The sequence below is a fragment of the Vigna umbellata genome, chromosome 11 (assembly GCF_029865625.1).
Source record: "Vigna umbellata cultivar VRB3 chromosome 11, Vumbellata_1.0, whole genome shotgun sequence".
Lineage (NCBI taxonomy): Eukaryota > Viridiplantae > Streptophyta > Magnoliopsida > Fabales > Fabaceae > Vigna > Vigna umbellata.
Window position 1 is genome coordinate 29,518,443 of NC_142175.1, and position 19,734 is coordinate 29,538,176.

At 28.8% G+C, this 19,734-nt stretch overlaps 4 protein-coding genes across 5 annotated transcripts; 3 read left to right on the forward strand and 1 right to left on the reverse strand.

Annotated features, from left to right (window-relative positions):
* The first annotated feature begins 465 nt into the window (after positions 1 to 465).
* LOC148191456 (agamous-like MADS-box protein AGL29) lies at positions 466 to 1,038 on the forward strand. The gene has a single exon (XM_088101390.1). The coding sequence runs from the start codon at positions 466 to 468 to the stop codon at positions 1,036 to 1,038; it is 573 nt and encodes a 190-aa protein (XP_087957516.1).
* Positions 1,039 to 5,790: 4,752 nt separating this feature from the next.
* Positions 5,791 to 7,059, reverse strand: LOC124843910 (uncharacterized). 2 transcript variants are annotated; one of them, XM_088101658.1, is made up of 2 exons: positions 6,873 to 7,059; positions 5,791 to 6,351 (listed from the first exon to the last, which is right to left on the reverse strand). In XM_088101658.1, exon 2 carries the CDS (start codon positions 6,301 to 6,303, stop codon positions 6,112 to 6,114), a length of 192 nt encoding a protein of 63 aa, XP_087957784.1. In that variant the 5' UTR covers positions 6,304 to 6,351; positions 6,873 to 7,059; the 3' UTR covers positions 5,791 to 6,111. The 2 variants fall into 2 exon arrangements, with proteins under 2 accessions (XP_087957784.1, XP_087957783.1); XM_088101657.1 differs by having other exon boundaries at positions 5,791 to 6,334; positions 6,873 to 7,058.
* A 1,563-nt stretch (positions 7,060 to 8,622) lies between these two features.
* LOC124843913 (E3 ubiquitin-protein ligase RSL1-like) lies at positions 8,623 to 9,662 on the forward strand. The gene is made up of 2 exons (XM_047320748.2): positions 8,623 to 9,455; positions 9,602 to 9,662. Exons 1-2 carry the CDS (start codon positions 8,623 to 8,625, stop codon positions 9,660 to 9,662), a joined length of 894 nt encoding a protein of 297 aa, XP_047176704.2.
* Positions 9,663 to 12,324: 2,662 nt separating this feature from the next.
* Positions 12,325 to 13,985, forward strand: LOC148191457 (E3 ubiquitin-protein ligase RSL1-like). The gene is made up of 3 exons (XM_088101129.1): positions 12,325 to 12,971; positions 13,351 to 13,461; positions 13,742 to 13,985. The coding sequence occupies exons 1-2, from the start codon at positions 12,445 to 12,447 to the stop codon at positions 13,421 to 13,423; spliced, it is 600 nt and encodes a 199-aa protein (XP_087957255.1). The 5' UTR covers positions 12,325 to 12,444; the 3' UTR covers positions 13,424 to 13,461; positions 13,742 to 13,985.
* The last annotated feature ends 5,749 nt before the right edge of the window (positions 13,986 to 19,734 follow it).

Below are 19,734 nucleotides of genomic sequence, written 5' to 3' on the forward strand. Positions count from 1 at the left end.
ATTTAAGTCTCTAATCTTATAAATGGATAAATGACACAAAAATTATCAATATTATAAACTTTTTAGGTTTGCTTTTCAACTATATTTGAGTTGTATGTTAATTTTTTATTTTGAATTGTCTTTGGAGTTTAATATTATTTTAGAGTGAAATTATTTAAATTTGAATTACAAAAAAATTGTAATTTTTTTTTGGATTTAAAAAAAATTATAATTAAGTGAGTCAGTGAGTCTACCCGTTTAACCCACCAACCTGTGATCAGTTGGGCCGAGTTTAAATTTTTTCGATCACTAATAAATGAATCGGGTTGGATTGGCTCACTAAGGGGCCAATCCGTGGTGGGCCGGGCCGGGTTGAGCCGGTTGGCCCGTTTAGACAACTCTCATTAGGACATTATAAAAGGGCACCAAAACATTTTGTAATTCATTCTTTGGTTTGTGATTTGTTTGTTATCCGTTTTATATGCAATGGCTCCTTATTCTACAACAAACAATGGAAGAACATCAAATCAAAGAAAGAGAAAGATTGAGATCAAAGAAGTTGAACAGAAAAACAGACGATGCGTCACCTTTTCAAAACGCAAATTAGGACTTTTTAACAAGCTCACTGAACTTTCTCTTCTATGCAAAGCACAAACTGCTTTGATCATCACCTCTGAAAATGGCAACGTGTATTCCTGTGGTTATCCTAATACCGACGCCGTTCTCTATCGCTATGTCAGCGGAGGGTTTTCCGAACTCTGCAAAGTTACACAGGACCAGCAAGAATATAACGAAAAGCAAAGACTTGAATATGAGAATGTGCACAGGAACTTGAAAGAAAAGCACAAGCAATTGGAAGAATTGAAAGAAGCACAAAAGAGTCGTTCTTGTTTTGATTCTTGGTGGAATCTCTCCCATCAAAACATGTCTTTGGAAGATCTTGAAGAGTTCAAGACCTCTTTGGAAACTTTCAAGTTTAATCTCATCACACTGTTGCAAGAGAAAGAAACAAGTCTTCCATTAAGTATGGCATCAAGAAACTCCCAAAGCGTTCTTTAAGGAGTGTGGATTATAGTTTTTTACATGCGTTTTTATTAGATATGTTGATTCTTTTCAGTTATAGTTATTTTCTATTGTGATTAGATTTAGCATTTTCATTTTCCTTCACTGTTGTATAATCTCCTTGCTGAGGTATTTTGTAATCATCTTCTTTCATTCAATAAACATTTTCTGTTATATTCTCATATTCTTCTTGTTCTTGCTTAGTATCTTGTAATATGTTGTTAGTATTTTTTATTTGACACATGGAAACATATTCGAGTGCAAATATGATTTTTTTTCCGTTAAACGTTCTTTATTCTTTAAATAAAGAAAGTTACAAACAATCCTTTAGATTTCAGTGAAGATTACATATTAATTATATATTTTATTAATAAGCCTCTTACATTTCGTATTTTATTGTAATTATGAGTGTTAGATTTTTCAATAAATGATATAAAATGAAAGCAAGTTTATTTTTGAAGTTTGATGGGATCTGTAAACGGGACTATTATTTGAAGGAATTTTTGTTCCCCTTAATTAATCAAGAACAAAGAAAGATATTCATCTAATTATAATTATATTTGTGCTGATTAAACTAATTTTCATAATTTTTTTCATCTATATTATATATGTTTATTATTTTTCTCTCTATTCTTTTTCTGTTATAGGTATGTATTTTGTAATCATCTTTTTTTTGTTCAATAAACATCTTCTGTTCTATTCTTATATTTTTTTCTTTTTTGTTTAATATACTGTAATATGTTGTCCTGAATTTTTGTTTTGAAATATTGGAACATAACCAAATGCAAATATTGTTTTCTTATTATGGGATCATTAATAGTCATTATTTATTCTTTAAATCAAGAAAGAATTTACAAATAAAACGTTAGATTTAAGTGAAGATTATATATTAATTATATATTTTATTAATACGCCCTCTTGCCTTTTTTTATTTTAGTGTAATTATGAGGAGCTAGATCTTTCAATCAATGATAAAATATGAAAGGAAGTTTGTTTTTTAAGTTTAATGGGATCTCAAAGCGATACCATTATTTGAAGAAATTTTCGTTCTCCTTAAATAAATCAAGAACAAAGAAAGAAAGTGGTTCATTTAATCATAACATTATTTATGTTTGACTTAATTTTTATAATTTTATTCTTCCTATATTTTTATAAGGATAACGATAATATGTTGATTTCACAAATGAATTAAGTGGAAGTAATTTTGTGTTTTACTTTACGTTGATTTTTTGTGTGTGTATATCCATGATATATTTGTGTGCGTATATCCATGGTACATAAGAACCCCAAACTCTTAGTCACCTCTCTCATTCTTCTCAACCTTTTTTTTTTCATCTCTCTCACTCCAACCTTTTCTCTGTCATCCTACTGTAGCCTCACCTGAAAAAATCAGAAACACTTGTCGTTAAACAATTTGCCTTTGTAAGAGTTGAGTCATTGACATATTCACCTTCAGGCAAAGGTTCATTCAAGATATCTTCAATTTCACCATCTTCACTAACCTATGTAATTTCATCATCTGCATATGTTAATCATTATCTCTAAAAAAAATCCTCCAGGCCAATTACCAATTCCTTCGGATGTCATTATGCTTGTGAAAATTAGATAAAATTATATGACAAAAATTATAAAATGAAAACTCATTATAAAATCATTTTTTGTAAGATTGTTAGTGTTTCTGATTTTTTTCAGTTGGGCTACCATAGGATGACAGAGAAAATGTTAGAGTGAGAGAGATGAAAGATAAAGAGTTGAGATGAATGAAGGAGGTGAGCAATATAAGGGTATTTTTGTCTACTAAAACCGGTACACATTGCTAAAATGTACCAACTGAAAAACAGGCGTACGCGTATTAGCAAACTCCTATATATAATGTATAACTTAATTATAAAATATCGTGATAGAATATATTTTTCTAAAATAAAAGAATTTTCAATGTGAGTTTTCTTGAAGAGAACACTTTGACCATGGTTGAATCCTCACCAAAATGAATTAAACTATAAGTAGTAAATAAATTTATGTATAAAAACTTACCGTAACTCAAAATCTTAAAATAATTAATTTATGAATTCATTTATTTATGTATATCATTCAACTTATTTGTTTTTAGTTAGGTGGAACTTTCAACTTGAATTCTTAATCAATTTTGTATTGGATTACTAAATACTATTATTGTAATTTATTAAAGATAATAGTATAAAACCTTTTGATACTATTTGCATATATAACTACTTTATTTAGATAATATTAAAGTTATATATAGTTTCATTATTTTAAAAGATTCATTTCATTAATTAGTATGTGTCAAGGAGAGATTCTTTTGTGTGTATATATTGAATTATATTAAAAAAAGGTGACTTTTTAGTTTAATTAGCAAATAGTAATAACAAAAATTTACTTTTTATATTGTTCAAATTGTAATTTTAACTATATTCCTAACTAATTTACAATTTGAACATTTGCAAATGAGAACAAAAACATTATAAATAAAATATTTTATTTTCTTTTATTAAATTATATGTATTCTCCTTTTACATTTGTATTCACAAATGAAAATTTGACCATAAAAAAATTATTGTTAAAAATCAGTCATCCAATTAGATTACAAATTTTTAGTGTGAATCTGATAACGAATAAACACTATATATATCCAATCCATTATTATCCTTGGTAACATCACATGTTATAACTAACCATAAAGAATTAACAATGAGTTAGATCAGGTACAGATAGTTTTTTCACTATTCAGTTTACATCAATAATCTATTCATTACCTGTTTCGTTACTAATTGGATATTCATTTAAAACATATTCCCGCATATTTTAAAATATGTATATACCCACAAATATTTAGAAAAATATATTTTATAATTTTTTAAAATAAAATCTAAATAAAATTCTAAAATAAATAAATATAATTAAATTAAATATAAATTAAATTAAACTAAATTAAATATAAATTAAATTTAACTTAAAATATAAATTAAATTTTAACTTTTTACAATAATAAATACTCAATTATAATACTCTTGTTTATAAATAAATATTAAAATATTTACTATCTACTATCCACTCATAATAAATATCTACGGATATGAAACTGCCACGAACTTCACAAAAAATAAAAGATATTTTTTATTTTATAAAATTATATTAGTGAACACAGCATTTAAAGTGTAAACTTGATGATTGAAACTAATAAGGTGATTGTCATTTTTCCTTTTAAAATTGGAATTGTTGAGAATGAGAATAAGAATATTAGAATGACATCCCTCTTGTTCACCCCTCCCCAAGAAGAAGAGCCCAATTCAGTTTTCACCCTCTATTAAAAAACAAAGTATGAAATTTCTTCTTCCAAATGTGCTTCCTGCTAAAAGGGTTAGTACCTCCCATACCAATTGGAGAATAGATTCTTGCAAACTCATTGGGGAAAATGCCTTCAATAATTCTTCTTGCCCGATTTTTTTTTTTTATTGTCTGTTCAATGGATGCGAATTTGGTTTTATGCTCATAGGTGGCCATTTATGCTCATAGGTAGCCACTTATTACGGTCTTAGTTAAGTGTATTTTACTCTCATATCACATGATTTTTTTAGACTAATCTTACTTAGGGTAATATGAGATTATAAATACTTCAAAAAGTTTTTATATCTAGTCAAAATTAATTACTTCTGAAACAGGAATATTGTTTAATCACTATGCAAACTCATGTATATAAATATGAGTCTAAAGTCCCACGTCAATTAAAAAACAGTAAAATAAATACTATGTAAATAGAGGACCCCCTAAACCAATTAAGGATTGGAGGGATGCCATGTTAATATGAAGTTTCATATCTTTTAAAACGAATAAGATCACTACAGAGTTGGGTGGCGGTGGCCATAACAAGCTTCACAGCCACATCAAGATTCGCCCGCTCATTGGAAAATCGCAAACCCGTTCTATCCAGTTAAATACATTTAACTGCTCCACTTGAATATAAAGTTCTATTCTTAAATACAAAGAGTCATTCAGTAATAATTTAAAGAAGAATCACAATAAATCCAATATTCTTAGATTCTAAGTTATAAAATCAAAAGACTGATTTACAATTAGTTTAGTACTTTATGGAACATTAAATAAAAGATTTTATGTGTAATAAACCAACGACAGTGCAGCAGAAAAGGAAAGGGTAGTTCAATCTCAAACACTATTTTATTGCAAATATAAGCAAATCTTATATTACACTTGGTGGGATTAGAACAAACCAGTCAACAGTAGTAACTCTCCATGTCCATTATGCCACTATGCCACTACAGCCAGATACTAATGGCATTTCACTTATGTTTACCTTTCACTGTTAATGTTCAGCTGGCAAATGTAAAATCCAAAGAGAAAACACCCACTGATATAATGAAAGTGTTTTTAGCTTTAAATCTCGGTCAGTGTTAGACCAGCCAGGAACTTCACTTTTCCAATCCATATTATATAGTAATTTTGAAAGAAGAAATCCAAAGCAGATATCTCACCAAGAACAACGGAACAAAATAATAATCTTAATTGTCATCTCGTGGAGCTAACATTATCTAATACTGACTAATTAGAGTATAACTCAAACACTTCTTCAACTTCAAAATTTAAATCAAATCTTGGGACAACAAAAGACAGAAGAATAAAAACAACTAGAAAATTGGATTTAATAATATGTTTGTACATGTAAATAACACTTCTCGTGGAGCTAACATTATCTAATACTTACGAATTAGAGTATAACCTAATATAAAGATCTTCCATAATTTCTATGTTTGTACATGTAAAGAACATTTCCATAAGGGTACCAGATCCTATGATCTATAAGAGGCAGGACAAATATTCAAAAGATACTAAATCAGAACCTAATTCCAGGATTTAATAATATGTTTGTACATGTAAATAACACTTCCTTCTATAAAGATCTTCCATAATTTCTATGTTTGTACATGTAAAGAACACTTCCATAAGGGTACCAGATCCTATGATCTATAAGATACAGGACAAATATTCAAAAGATACTAAATCAGAACCTAATTCCAGACTGGGGAGGTGATGATTCTATTTATGGTTAATCATATCATCGTCATCCTTCTTCTTCTTAGACTTTCGATATTTCTCCTCAACTTGCTTTGCATGTACCAAGGCAGTGTCTGCTAGCTTCCTCAAATTAGGAATTTGATAATTCTGAACCAAGTAAATCCCAACCGTCGTCCCAGCAATGAAAAGGAAGCTACTCCTAATTATGCCCATTATAGTTGCTTGAGTGGTTGAAATGAAATATCTGGTATTGTAATATCACTTTGCAAGAATCACCATTAGAAATAAAAAAAATAAAAATAGAATAAGACAGAATTGTACTGAAGAATAATTTGTTTTGTGGTTTTATTCCACCGCCTTCGTGCATTGTGTTTATCATTATCAGATTCCATCTTCTCACGACACATTAAAATATTCATTGAACCAAATGAAAAACAATGAACTAACTATCTGGACAATGATATCAGGATGATGCAGAGAGCAGCAATATTATGTAATAATCTAAATGATTCGGGAAATCAAATTTTAACTTAAGAAAAAGTGTTTTCACGATACTATCTAACTCTATTTCCAGAATAAGCAAATTCAAAGAAAATTGGATGCCGAAAAACATGGTTATGAAGAGTTGTTAGCAACCGATTAGTCAACTAATCAATCATAAAAACAAAAATATCTATTGTTCTATACAATTTCGACAGAAGATGCTGCAAATTATACATAGACCAACAACTTAAAAAATCCATTCCATAGTTAACATAAATTGAAGAAAAAAAATATCGTACCAAATCTCGAGAGGTGGACGATACTGATCTGATTTCGCTAGATACCGTAATGGAAAATGGAGGAATGTGACGGTAGATAAGAAACTCTGGAAAACCTAAAACGATTTGGGGAAAAAGACCAGAAACATAACACCGCCATTGCCCATCTCCTCTTCTCCGCGCGCTTTTAAACGCATCGTTTCACTCTGTGAATGAGGAAAAGATGTCTTATTTCTTTAATTAATTTTAATAATTTAACTTTTGTAAGGGAATGTAAACATACATAGATAAAATATATTTTTGATCCTTAATCAACTAATTTTCTTTATTATGTAATAATAATATTTTTTAAGAACATTTCTAACATTAATGATTTTCTATTAAATTAAAACATTTATTAAATTAAATATTTTGTTACAAAACCTATATATTAAATATGAAAAGATATTTGGGTGATGTCTCAAATAAATCAAGAAAACCTATAGAGCAAATATTTGATATGTACCTTAAGAGTAAATAATATTTTACTTAAGAGTTTTGTGATGAGGTCTTAAGGATTAAAGGATTTTCCTTTAATGAAACCAATATACACTTGTTAAGAGTAAAAAAAGAAAAAAAGAAAAAATAAAAATACAAAGGAAACTATTTTATTTTTATATTCTTTCGCTCAACTTCAATATATACAAAATATATAACAAATGGAATCATTTTATATTCAGAGTGTCCGAAGTAGAATAATTTTATCTCGTTTCTATATTAAGATTAAGAATTAAGAAAAATTAACATAATTTTTGATAAATTACTTAATAAATTAAAAGTGTTTAAGTACTTTCAAAAAATGTATAAGAACAAATATGAAAAATAAAGATACATACATGTACATACATTTCCCATCTTATGTTCAAATTAAAAAAATAAATATTACTTATTCTTTACTCATATCTAATCAAGCACAATGATTATGGTTGTTTGTGTGTCTAAGCACATGAGGAGTTTCTAGGTTGTGAATCATATCAAGATGATTGTGATCAGAATAAGAAAATAGTTTCTAAGCACACTTTTATTTTAAAATAACTATTTTGGAAAAAATTTAACAATTTTGGGTGATTTTTTTTTTAAAGAATCAAATTGATGTCAATGTTTTCTTACTATAATAGGGATATTTAAAAATTAAATTTTTTTATCGGGTGCGAAATAGTCAAATATTCTTTCCGTCAAAATGAAACTGGTTGATTAGTTCACCCACCTTTTTAAATTTTTTTAAAATCTTTTTACTTTTTAATATCTTTAAAATTCTCTATAAATATTTTTTAAGTTTGAATTGATTAATTAATATTTTCAATTCAATAAATTAAAATAATTATTATAAATATATATTAAATTATCTTATTATAATTAATAAATGAAATTTAATTTATAAATGTTAATAATGATATATTTAAATCTTTCTAAAATATAATACTAAGAAATTAATTTTTATTTTAACTTGAAAACAAGCTTATTCCAATCAAAGTGGAGTAACATTAAAATTTTTAAGCTTATTCCAATCAATGTAAATTCCAACGTTGCCTTTTTGCATTCCACATTTAAAATAAAACGGTCAAATATTTAAGACCCATGAGTATCAGTATCAGTTCACCTTTTGCATTCTCTATGTTTTCATTTCCTCTACTCTTCTTCCATCATCCTCTTATAAATGTATATATATATGTATATATATGTGTATATATATATATATATATCAGAGAGAATGTAACTATTTTCTTCTGAAATGGAGGGAACTTCATACGCATCTTCATCTGGGAATGTTTCCTCCACTGCTGAAGATCCTTTTGTTGACGATTTCTACTTTTCAGCACTTCACGATGCTGAAGAAATATTTCCAATTTCGGATGAGAAATATGCCGAAGAGTTACAACTCCAGGAAGCCCTCCATTCCTCCGCAATGTCAAGCGCTAGGGCTGAAAAAGAAGTTGTTATAGTGGACGAAGATGATGACGGCGACCACCATTTGAGAAAGCTCAAGGGGAAACAGAAAGATATCGGTGAATCTTCCCATGGCTACTGTGGTATTTGCATGGATGCGAAATCTGGAGAAGAAATGTTCAAGAACCAAAGCTGTTCTCACCTTTATTGTGTAGATTGCATTGGAGGACATGTTGCTGCAAAGATTCAGGAAAATATATCAATGGTGAAATGCCCTGAGCCAAAATGCAAAGAGGTTATAGAGCCTGAGAACTGTCGTTCGATTATCCCTAAAGAAGTGTTTGATAGATGGGAAAATGCTCTTTGTGAGAATGTAGTGCTTGAATCGCAAAAGTTTTACTGTCCTTTCAAGGATTGTTCAGCTATGATGATATGTGATGAAGGGGAAATAGTAACTATTTCTGAGTGTCCACATTGTAACAGATTGTTTTGTGGACAGTGTAAGGTTTCATGGCATGCAGGAATAGATTGCAGTGAATTCAACGCCTTGGAGCATGATGAGAGAGGGAGGGAAGATCTGCTGGTGCTGGATCTTGCCAAGAACAAAAGCTGGAGAAGATGTCCAAAATGCAGATTCTATGTGGAAAAAAATGAAGGATGTTCTCATATTTCTTGCAGGTTGGTGATTGTGCTGCATTATTTTTAAAAGACTTGTTTTTTGCGGAAAAGAAACAACAGTTGTTTGGAGAGTGAAAATTTGAAAATGTTTATGTTTATGTTTTGTTGGACTGAATCCTGTTCTAACAACCTGTTGATTTTTGTAGATGTGGTATGGAATTTTGTTATGCTTGTGGATCCTCTTGGTCACAGCACCATGCATGTTAACGTCAACAACAAAAATATTATGATTTGGAATACAATTGTTTATCAGTGTAATGTTTACATGTGTTAACTCTCTCTCTCTATATATATTTTATGTTTGCCATAGTTGGAGTTTTCGAATAAATTTAGCTGTTTAATTTTGAGTTTTTTGAGTACTAATGGTGCAAAGTGATAATTAGTCTTATGCTATGTATTTAAGGATTAATTTTTTAATATTTACAACTAAAATGAATGATTCTATTTAAGTTTGTATTTCTAGTCTATGAATGTCATGTTGTCCTACATGCTGAAACTAGTTCTGTGTACGTGTTAAATTATTGAAAATTTAATAATATTATGTTATTCTTTTACATGTAAGAGAATATGAATTAGAAAATTGAAAAGGGAAAATGAAGGAGTAATGGGAAAAACGCATAATGGAATGTTGTTTTTAATGTGCATTTTATTATATTTTTATTTATCATGATAAAATGTAGGCTTGGGAAAGAAAAATTAAACATGGACAGTAACTTATGACAATATTGAGAAATGCGAAATTTTTTTTCAGCCTTATATTAGATAAATAAAAGGACAAATTATAAAGCACGGTGACTACATTTAAACTTACCATGGAAATTACTATAGAAACTAATAAAAATAATAATAATAATAAAGATTATTTTATAATAAACAAAAAATAAACTAAAAAGTATCAAAGAAAAAAAAATATTTTTTTTATAAAATAAATTATATTTTTTTTCTTCTTCTTTGTTTTTTCCACACAAAAAAATTATTATAACCACTTTTATGTTCCAGTTTCTTTCTATTTATTCTCTTATGACTACCATTCTCTTCTCCACATTTATCTCAATCTTCTAATCCTACTTAATATTATAAAATATATGATGGAAAAAATCAATCCCCCAACAACTTCCCAACAAAATAGGTTTTGCCCAGCACATAAAAGGAAAAGCGTTTCCTGTCCATTTTATACGCATTTGGACTCCTATAGCAGGTAATTTCCTTTCCTACATCACTTGCTTATCTCATGATCGTAGTTCCATTTTTTCTCTCACAGATCTCAAAAATAGTTTATCCGTAGCTAAACTGGCACGGATGTAAAGAAGGTTTTGTCGCTCAAATGCGTGATAATTCTTCACAGTGAGGTTCCTGGTGGAGCTTTGGAGCGAAAGAATTATGTTAAGTGTTTTCTTTCGATTCAAGAACGGTAAATACGACTTTTGTCATAAGATGCTGATGCAAATTTTATATTATTTTGTTTCATTCTTTTTCATATTGAAAAAATAGAAAGTTTGGGTTTACTTTATTTTATTTTATTATGAAGATTGAAAAATATATATATAACGTGGCTTTATAGGGCTAATGTTTAATGAAGATAAACATTTTGCTTTTTGATATAAGCAAACAAGAAGGAAAGAGAATATATTACTTTCTTGTCTAACATAATGTAATGATTTTATAATGTGTAAGTGTATTATTATTGTTTAAGGACTCTAATTATTTTCTGTATTTTTATATTTTTAATTTTATTTTTATTGTGTTTTTATTTATTGTTACTTTTTTTATTTGAACTATCAAGTTGAGTGTTCATACACTATTCATTTATTATTTAATATAAAAAAATATCATTTTTATTTTTTTATCCTTTAGTTTATTTTTCCTTGAAAATTTTTTATTTTGTTAAAAATAATTTTTACTATCTTTCAACCATGATTTCTTTTTAAATATTTGAGGTTAAATAAATGATGATCTTTGTTTTAAAAGAAATTAATTAACTTATATTGAAAAAATAAAAAAAGTAAGGATAGAGATGAAATAAAATTTTTTTATTAAGATAATTTTTTTTCTTTTGAATATACTCATGCAATACTGACACTATATCCCCAGTCAGTAGTTCTCTCATATCCCTACTCCTCCTGAATCTTTCCAATTGAAAATCTATATTAAAAGACTGAGAGGACTGTGACTAATAGCATGATCCAAATATGCCAAACCACAAGCCAAGTTCTCTTGCAGAATATATATAGAGTATCTAATCTTTTTGGAAACAGAAAGAGGAATTAATGCTTTATATATTCATGTTACATTCATCAGCATTCAAACTAATGTCAATTCCAACACTGACTTTTTGCATCTCCATCAGTTGCAATTCTTGCAACATTTAAACAGACGAATATTTAAAAACTATGATTTCACCTTTTGCATTCCCTTCTATTTCATCTGCTTCCCTTTATTAATGTATATAGAATACTAATTTTCCTTTAGAATTTCTTTTCATGGGGGTATGGAGGGAGCTTCATCCTCATCTTCATCCATGAATTTTCCCTTCACTGCTGAAGATCATCACGTGGTTAACTATTTCTATTTTTCAGTACTTTTCGGTGGTGACGAAATATTTCCAATTTCGGATGATAAATATGCTGATGACGGTGACCACCATTTGATAACCCTCAAGGGTAAACAGAAAGAGATCGGTGAATCTTCCCATGGCTACTGTGATATTTGCATGGATCTCAAACCTAGAGAAGAAATGTTCAAAAACTAAAACTGTTGTAACCTTTTTTGTGTAGATTGCATTGGAGAACATGTTGCTGCAAAGAACGACTATAAATATGCTGAAAAGCTGCAATTACAAGAAGTCCTCTATTCCTCCACAACGTCAAGTGTAAGGGATGAAAAAGTTGTTAGAGTGGACGTAGATGATGACGGTGACCAACATTTTGGAACCTTCAAGGGGAAACAGGAAGAGATCGGTGAATCTTCCTATGGCTACTGTGGTATTTGCATGGATGCCAAATCTAGAGAGGAAATGTTCAGGAACCAAAACTGTTCTCACCTTTATTGCGTAGATTGCATTGGAGGACATGTTGCTGCAAAGATACAGGAAAATATAGCAATGGTGAAATGTCCTGAACCAAAATGCGAAGGGGTTATAGAGCCTGAGTACTGTCATTCGATTATCCCTAAAGAAGTGTTTGATAGATGGGAAGATGCTCTTTGTGAGAATGTGGTGCTTGAATCACAAAAGTTTTACTGTCCCTTCGAGGATTGTTCAGCTATGATGATATCTGATGAAGAGGAAGTTGTGACTTCATCCGAGTGTCCACATTGCAATAGACTGTTTTGTGCACAGTGCAAGGTTTCGTGGCATGCAGGAATGGACTGTGAGGAGTTTCAGAGGTCGAAAAGAGAGAAAGGAGAGAACGGAGACTCGTTGGTGATTGAACTTGCAAAGACTAAACGTTGGAGAAGATGTTCAAAATGCAAAATTTACGTAGAAAGAATTGATGGATGTACACATATTTCGTGCAGGTTTGTGTTTTACATATTTCAAACCACTCTTTTATCTTATGAAAGTAGAACATGTTTCTAGGAATTTCGATTATCGATTATTTCGTGTTATACCTATGTTGATATTGAACTTGAGAATCTTTACTATGTTTGTAGAGCGTTGAATAGATGTTTTTTGATCGGATCCATTGAGAGTATATGTTAGAAAAATGGTGGTTAGGACCATTTTAATCTTGTAAAAGATTGTTAAATGATAGTTACTAGTGTCAAATAATTTTTTTCTTTCATGAGAGTTTTCTTTTGCATTTTGAATGTATGTTTATTATTATTTCCTTTTTTAAATGTAATTCAATTAGAACAATATATGACCTTTTTACATGATGGTTCGTTTGTTTTGCAGATGTGGCCATAAATTTTGCTATGCTTGTGGATTGTCTTGGACTTCTAAACATTATTCGTGTGTAGTTCGTTAGGTTGAAAGAATCCCCCAAGATTTGGAATCTATTGTAGAGTGAGTACATTTGAGATTTTGGATTTTCATAATTGCTCTTTGTAGTATGTTCAAATTTGGATTATTAAGCTTATCAGAACTATTAGTAGTTTATTCAGTGATTATTATCAGATTTGTCTTTTCAATCTAGAATTTCTTTAAGATTAATACTTTTATTTCCCAAAATGCAAAATTTACGTAGAAAGAATTGATGGATGTACACATATATCATGGAGGTTTAAATGTAATTCAATTACAACAATATATGACCTTTTTACATGATAATTCCTTTGTTTTGCAGATGTGGCCATGAATTTTGCTATGTGGATTGTCTTGGAGTGGTACACATTATTGATGAGTAAGTTTTGGTGAGACCAAGTTGAAAGAATACTCCAAACATTGGAATTTATGGTTCATTGAGTACATTTGAGATTTTGGATGGCCATGTTGTTTTGGGCATCTTTAACTTTTGGATCATTAACCTTATCAGAACCATTAGTAGTTTATCCAGTAATTATTAATAGATTTATCTTTTCAATCTAGAATTTCTTTAAGATTAACACTTTTATTTTCCAAAACATCTTTTCATTTTTTAATCAAAATAGGTATTTTTGTGGAATACATTCTTTTGTTAGGCTTTTTGGAAGTTAATTTATTTTATCAATATTTTTTTCATCTTGGTTACATGAGCGAAAGTAATATAAGTATATTAAAATGAGAAAGACCACTATAAAAATTAAAGAATTTTTTTTTTAAGAACAAATTGAACCATATATTTTATTATGTTTGTGTGTTAGTTTTGGAAAAATACAAATTCAAGACAAATTGGTTACTTTAAACAAACAAATAATGAAAGCATTAATAGAAATAATTGATATATGCATGCCTATGCTGAATGAGTCAGTTTAGTGTAAGAGAGAATAATGTTTAGGGTTATTTGTATAAATGATAAGAAAACAAGTTTAAATAAGATTTATGGCAATTATTTATTTTTGTTATCTTGTTTTATTATTAGTTTTTTTTATTGTTATCGTTGAAAGAGATATGAAATTTTATAGTCGTGTTACAAATAATAACAAAATCTCACATTTTTACATCCGATTTAATAGTATATTGCAATTAAAAGAGACATGACATATCAAATGAGAGGATAAATTTTTCATCGAGAATAGATACAAAAGTTTATTATGATTATCACTTAACTTATATTTTTATACTTCAAGTACTAAATTAAAACTCGAAATATCTAAATCTAAATTTTAGTATTACTTTCTTCATATTAAGGTAATTATTACAAACAAGAAAGACAAAAATAAAAAAAAATGTAATTTAATGTATTAAAAGCAATCATATTTCATGTTTATATAATTAGACATCTAAAATTTATAGAAACAATAAATTCTAAGTCATATGGTTATTTCTTCTAAACTTCCATCTAGATACATATATTGATGTCCTCGTACTCTTGGGGGACTTGTCTAGTGTACAGTGAAACAACTTGTCCATATCAAAGTACCATTCCATCAAACTATCACATATCAAGGTTAATCTATTAAATATCTATATGGTTAATACATGACAATCAAATTAAAGACTTCTTGCTATTTTTCAGGACATACTCCACCCTTCTCTACTATTGGATGGGTATTATGAGGGTCAAAATCATCCCCGGTTTCGGAGCAATTCTACATATTACATTATGCTATTGAACACTACTATAAAATCGCTCCTCAAGATTAATGGAATCACATCAAACATATGCACCAAATTCACCATTAATAACACACTCCTCATCATCATAATATCATATAAAGGAGCACCATACATGTTTACCTTCATACTTACATTCGTATTTAAAATTTATAAAGCATCAACATTTTCATTTAAATATACATTAAATCAATATCATTAAAATTGCAAAACAACAAAAAATAAAGAGAACCCACAAACATAAGTACACAACTCCCAACAGGGAGCACCCAACAGTACAAGATCACCGCTTAGCGTCATGCATATAGAGGCCAAAACCAAGTGACACTCTATGCCCAGCGCTCAATTACCTATCAGTGGCCCTCAACACTACATCAGAAAACAAAAGTTCATTTAATTGTTCTTGGATAATAAGGACTTATTTAAATGATCAATTTGATATTTCTAACTTAGTGAAGGATTCTAAAACATGTTTAGATGTCAAATTGAATATCAATTCGAACAAATGATCATTTCCTTGATTTTTTCCCTTTAACATCAATTTCAATAAAAAACAAATGTATTTCGTACAGCAAACAGAACAACAATTCAACATACTATAATGATCAATTCTCATCAATACAAGTAGCTACTCAAATCCTAAAAAGGGTTTTGTTGCTCAAATGCGTGATAATTCTTCACAGTCTTAGCATCTGCAGCTACTGGTAGTGTGGTTCCTGGTGGAGCTTGGAGCGAAAGAATTATGTCAAGTGTTTTCTTTCGATTCAAGAACTTCAAGAACGGTAAATACGACTTTTGTTAATTATTGTTTTCTTATTCGGTAATTAAGGATTGTATTTTAAAAAATCATAATTATTATTGTATGTTTTGAATTCATTTGATAATTGCAAATTTTATTTCCTTAATAATTTCAAAAATTGTTAATCATCTTATTCTTTCTTGACAATCATAAGAATATTAGAAATTATGACTTGCTTCATAGACATAATAATATTCGAATAATTAATTGTCATGTTGAGTTTCATAAGTTCAAGAATTTTCGATAAATATTATGGTGAGTTTTGGTGTTGCATTGAAACTTTCAAATATATAAATTTTCTTCTAAACAATTCAAGTTTTACGAGATTTAAAAGAAAAACAACTTTAATTTTTCATTGTGAATTTTTTATTTTAAATAAAAATACTTTTGAGCAAAATCAATCTTTACGGAGTCCAAATAAATAATTTCATAAATATATTTTTCTAGAAAAGGGTAGATCTATTTAATTTTTACGTAAAAATAAATACTATACAAAGTTATTTTATTTTGCACAGCCAATACCTAATTAAACAACAGAACCGTCTTAGATTGTCAGTGTTACAGATTCTGAAGGGTTTTCTTTTATAATTTTCTTAAATAAATTATTATTATGAATTTTTATATATTTTTAAAAATTTTTGTCACCGATTTTATTATTTTTATTCTTTTTATACTTTTAATGTTTTTAATCTTTTACATGACAATGTTAAATTTAATACAAAAAATTAAGTTTAAATTTTAATATAATAAATTTAATTTTTATTTACATAAATCATCCATTTATTACTTAATATAAAAAAATATATTTATATTTACTATAATATAATGATTAAAATCATTATATGACCTATATGAATTGAAATTTAAAATATGAAATATTTATGTCAAATTTAAATTATTAATAATTTAATATATTTTTTTGCGATTTAGTTTACTTGATTTGTTTATGTATAATTATATAATATTAGTATTTCTTTATTTTTTATTTAATTATTATTTGATATTGATATTTTAATTTAAAAAATTGATATAATTATAATTTCATTCTAAATATTTAGTATTTTATGCATTAATATTATATTTTATTGAGATTTTTATTTTAAAAAATAATTATTTGACATGAAAATAATAAAAAAATTAATACAAACATTAGAAAAAAAAAGTATGTCATAATAAAAAATCTATACTTATTAAATTTATATATATATATATATATATATATATATATATAGTATATATATGCTAAATTTTTACTGTAAGGATAATTAAAATATAATGAAATTATCTCCCAGCAATCTGGTTCCCGTTCCTAGTCCTAAAACTTGCCAAACACGTTAGAAAGTTTGTATCTAAGACTGAAAATACTGTGACAAATACTGTAACCGTCATTAGAGGTGTCATTTTAATTTCAGCGCATGGTGGTACGGGGCTGCGGTGATAGCGACGATCGAGTGGTACAGGCGGCGGTGATAATGACGACCGAGTGGTAGAAGGGGAGAACCGTGCACCAGGTTAGCGTTTCTTTCAACTACTTTGTTTCACCGTTAGGGTTTTGTTATATATATATATATATATATATATATATATATATATATATATATATATATATATATATATATATATATATATAGTTGAATTTCTTCTTTTTTTTAAAGCAATCCAGTCACTTGTGCATAACCCTTTGGTATTTTTAAAAGGGATGAAGTTTAGTTACATTCTTTTAGGTAATATTAATATTTTTATAAGGAATGTAGTTTGGCTAAAATGAGAGGAAAAGGACATTGGGTTGGTGTACAAGTCGGTGCTTTTGTTCAATGTATTCTATTTTCTACCATGGCAAGCAAAAATTGGGATCAGCATTTATATATGTTGCAAGAACTTATTTTTCTTAATAGACTGTTCTTTTATACTTGATTAAATTAGAAATTATATAACCGTTTTTAGATTGACTGAATATCAGATAAAGGGAGAGTTTATATTCTGTTGTTGATATAGGAGAGGATTAGGATGACCCCATTCCACACAAATTTCGATTTCATTTCAAATTCATATTTTTCTCTCGAATCCAATTGCATGTGGCTACTATAAGTTTGGACTCATTCTCTCTATTTGGTAGAAACTTTACTTTTACCTCTTTATGGATTTGAGGGTGTTAAAACTCTGTCATCTTTTATAAAACAAGTCAAATAACAGCAGTCTTCGTTTGTTTTGATCATTTGATACGTGCTATTATAAATTTATTTTTTAGGAGAATATAAATGTTGCCACATTCTGTGGCAATTTTAATCCATTAATAACATTGGATACCACTCTTGAATCTTAGACCAAAAAAGTAGGTCAAGATAGAAAATTTATATCTAAAAAACTGAAAGGACTGTGACTAATAATACTATAGCCGTCATGATCCAAATATGATAAACCACATGCGAAGTTCTCTGCTAAAATATAAAGTATCTTTGATCTTTTCGGAAACAGAAATGGGATTTAATGCTTTATATTCCTGTATTCATATCACATTCATTAGCATTAAAACTAATTTGAATTCGAACATTGACTTTTTGCATCTCCATCGGCTGCGATTCTTTCAATATTAAATCATAACCGTCAAATATTTAAGACCTATGATTATCAGTTCACCTTTTGCATTTGCATTTCATCTACTTCTCTTTCAACAGATCCCTTATACTAACTTTATATTTCCCAAGTGGAAACATAAAGAAATGTCAAGTGGTAGGATTGAAAAGAAAGCTGTTCAAGTAGATGTAAAGAATGTCGGTTACTTATCTTTAAGAAACAACCCCAAGTTGAAACATAAAGAGATGTCAAGTGGTAGGGTTGAAAAGAAAGTTGTTCAAGTGGATGTAAAGAATGTCGGTTACTTATCTTTGAGAAACCCCAATTTGAAACATAAAGAGATGTCAAGTGGAAGGGTTGAAAAGAAAGCTCTTCAAATGGATGTAAAGAATGTCGGTAACTTATCTTTGAGAAACCCCAAATTAAAACATAAAGAGGTGTCAAGTGGTAGGGTTGAAAACAAAGTTGTTCAAGTGGATGTAATGAATGTCGGTTATTTATCTTTGAGAAACCCCAAGTTGAAACATAAAGGGATGTCAAGTGGTAGGGTTGAAAAGAAAGTTGTTCAAGTGGATGTAAAGAATGTCGATTACTTATCTTTGAGAAACCCTAAGTTGATACATAAAGAGATGTCAAGTGGTAGGGTTGAAAAGAAAGCTCTTCAAGTGGATGTAAAGAATGTCGGTGACTTATCTTTGAGAAACCCCAAGTTGAAACCTAAAGAGGTGTCAAGTGGTAGGGTTGAAAAGAAAGTTGCTCAAGTGGATTTAAAGAATGTCGGTTACTTAACTTTGAGAAATCCCAAGTTGAAACATATGGAGATGTCAAGTGGTAGGGTTGAAAAGAAAGTTGTTCAAGTGGATGTAAAGAATGTCGGTAACTTATCTTTGAGAAACCCCAAGTTGAAACATAAAGAGGTGTCAAGTGGTAGGGTTGAAAAGAAAGTTGTTCAAATGGATGTAAAAAATGTCGGTTACTTATCTTTGAAAAATCCCAAGTTGAAACATAAAGAGATGTCAAGTGGTACGGTTGAAAAGAAAGGTTTTCAAGTGGATGTAAAGAATGTTGGTTACTTATCTTTGAGAAACCCCAAGTTGGAACATAAAGAGGTGTCAAGTGGTAGGGTTGAAAAGAAAACTGTTCAAGTGGATGTAAATGATGACCGTGACTTATCTTTTAGAAACCTGAAGGGGAAACATAAAGAGATCGGT

Bases quoted from the DNA above. Each gene is read 5' to 3' on its own strand.
- LOC148191456 (XM_088101390.1), top strand. From the start codon at position 466: ATGGCTCCTTATTCTACAACAAACAATGGAAGAACATCAAATCAAAGA.
- LOC124843910 (XM_088101658.1), bottom strand. From the start codon at position 6,303: ATGGGCATAATTAGGAGTAGCTTCCTTTTCATTGCTGGGACGACGGTT.
- LOC124843913 (XM_047320748.2), top strand. From the start codon at position 8,623: ATGGAGGGAACTTCATACGCATCTTCATCTGGGAATGTTTCCTCCACT. The intron at 9,456-9,601 runs GTTGGTGATTGT...TGATTTTTGTAG, and splicing joins TGTTCTCATATTTCTTGCAG to ATGTGGTATGGAATTTTGTT.
- LOC148191457 (XM_088101129.1), top strand. From the start codon at position 12,445: ATGGATGCCAAATCTAGAGAGGAAATGTTCAGGAACCAAAACTGTTCT. The intron at 12,972-13,350 runs GTTTGTGTTTTA...TTTGTTTTGCAG, and splicing joins TGTACACATATTTCGTGCAG to ATGTGGCCATAAATTTTGCT.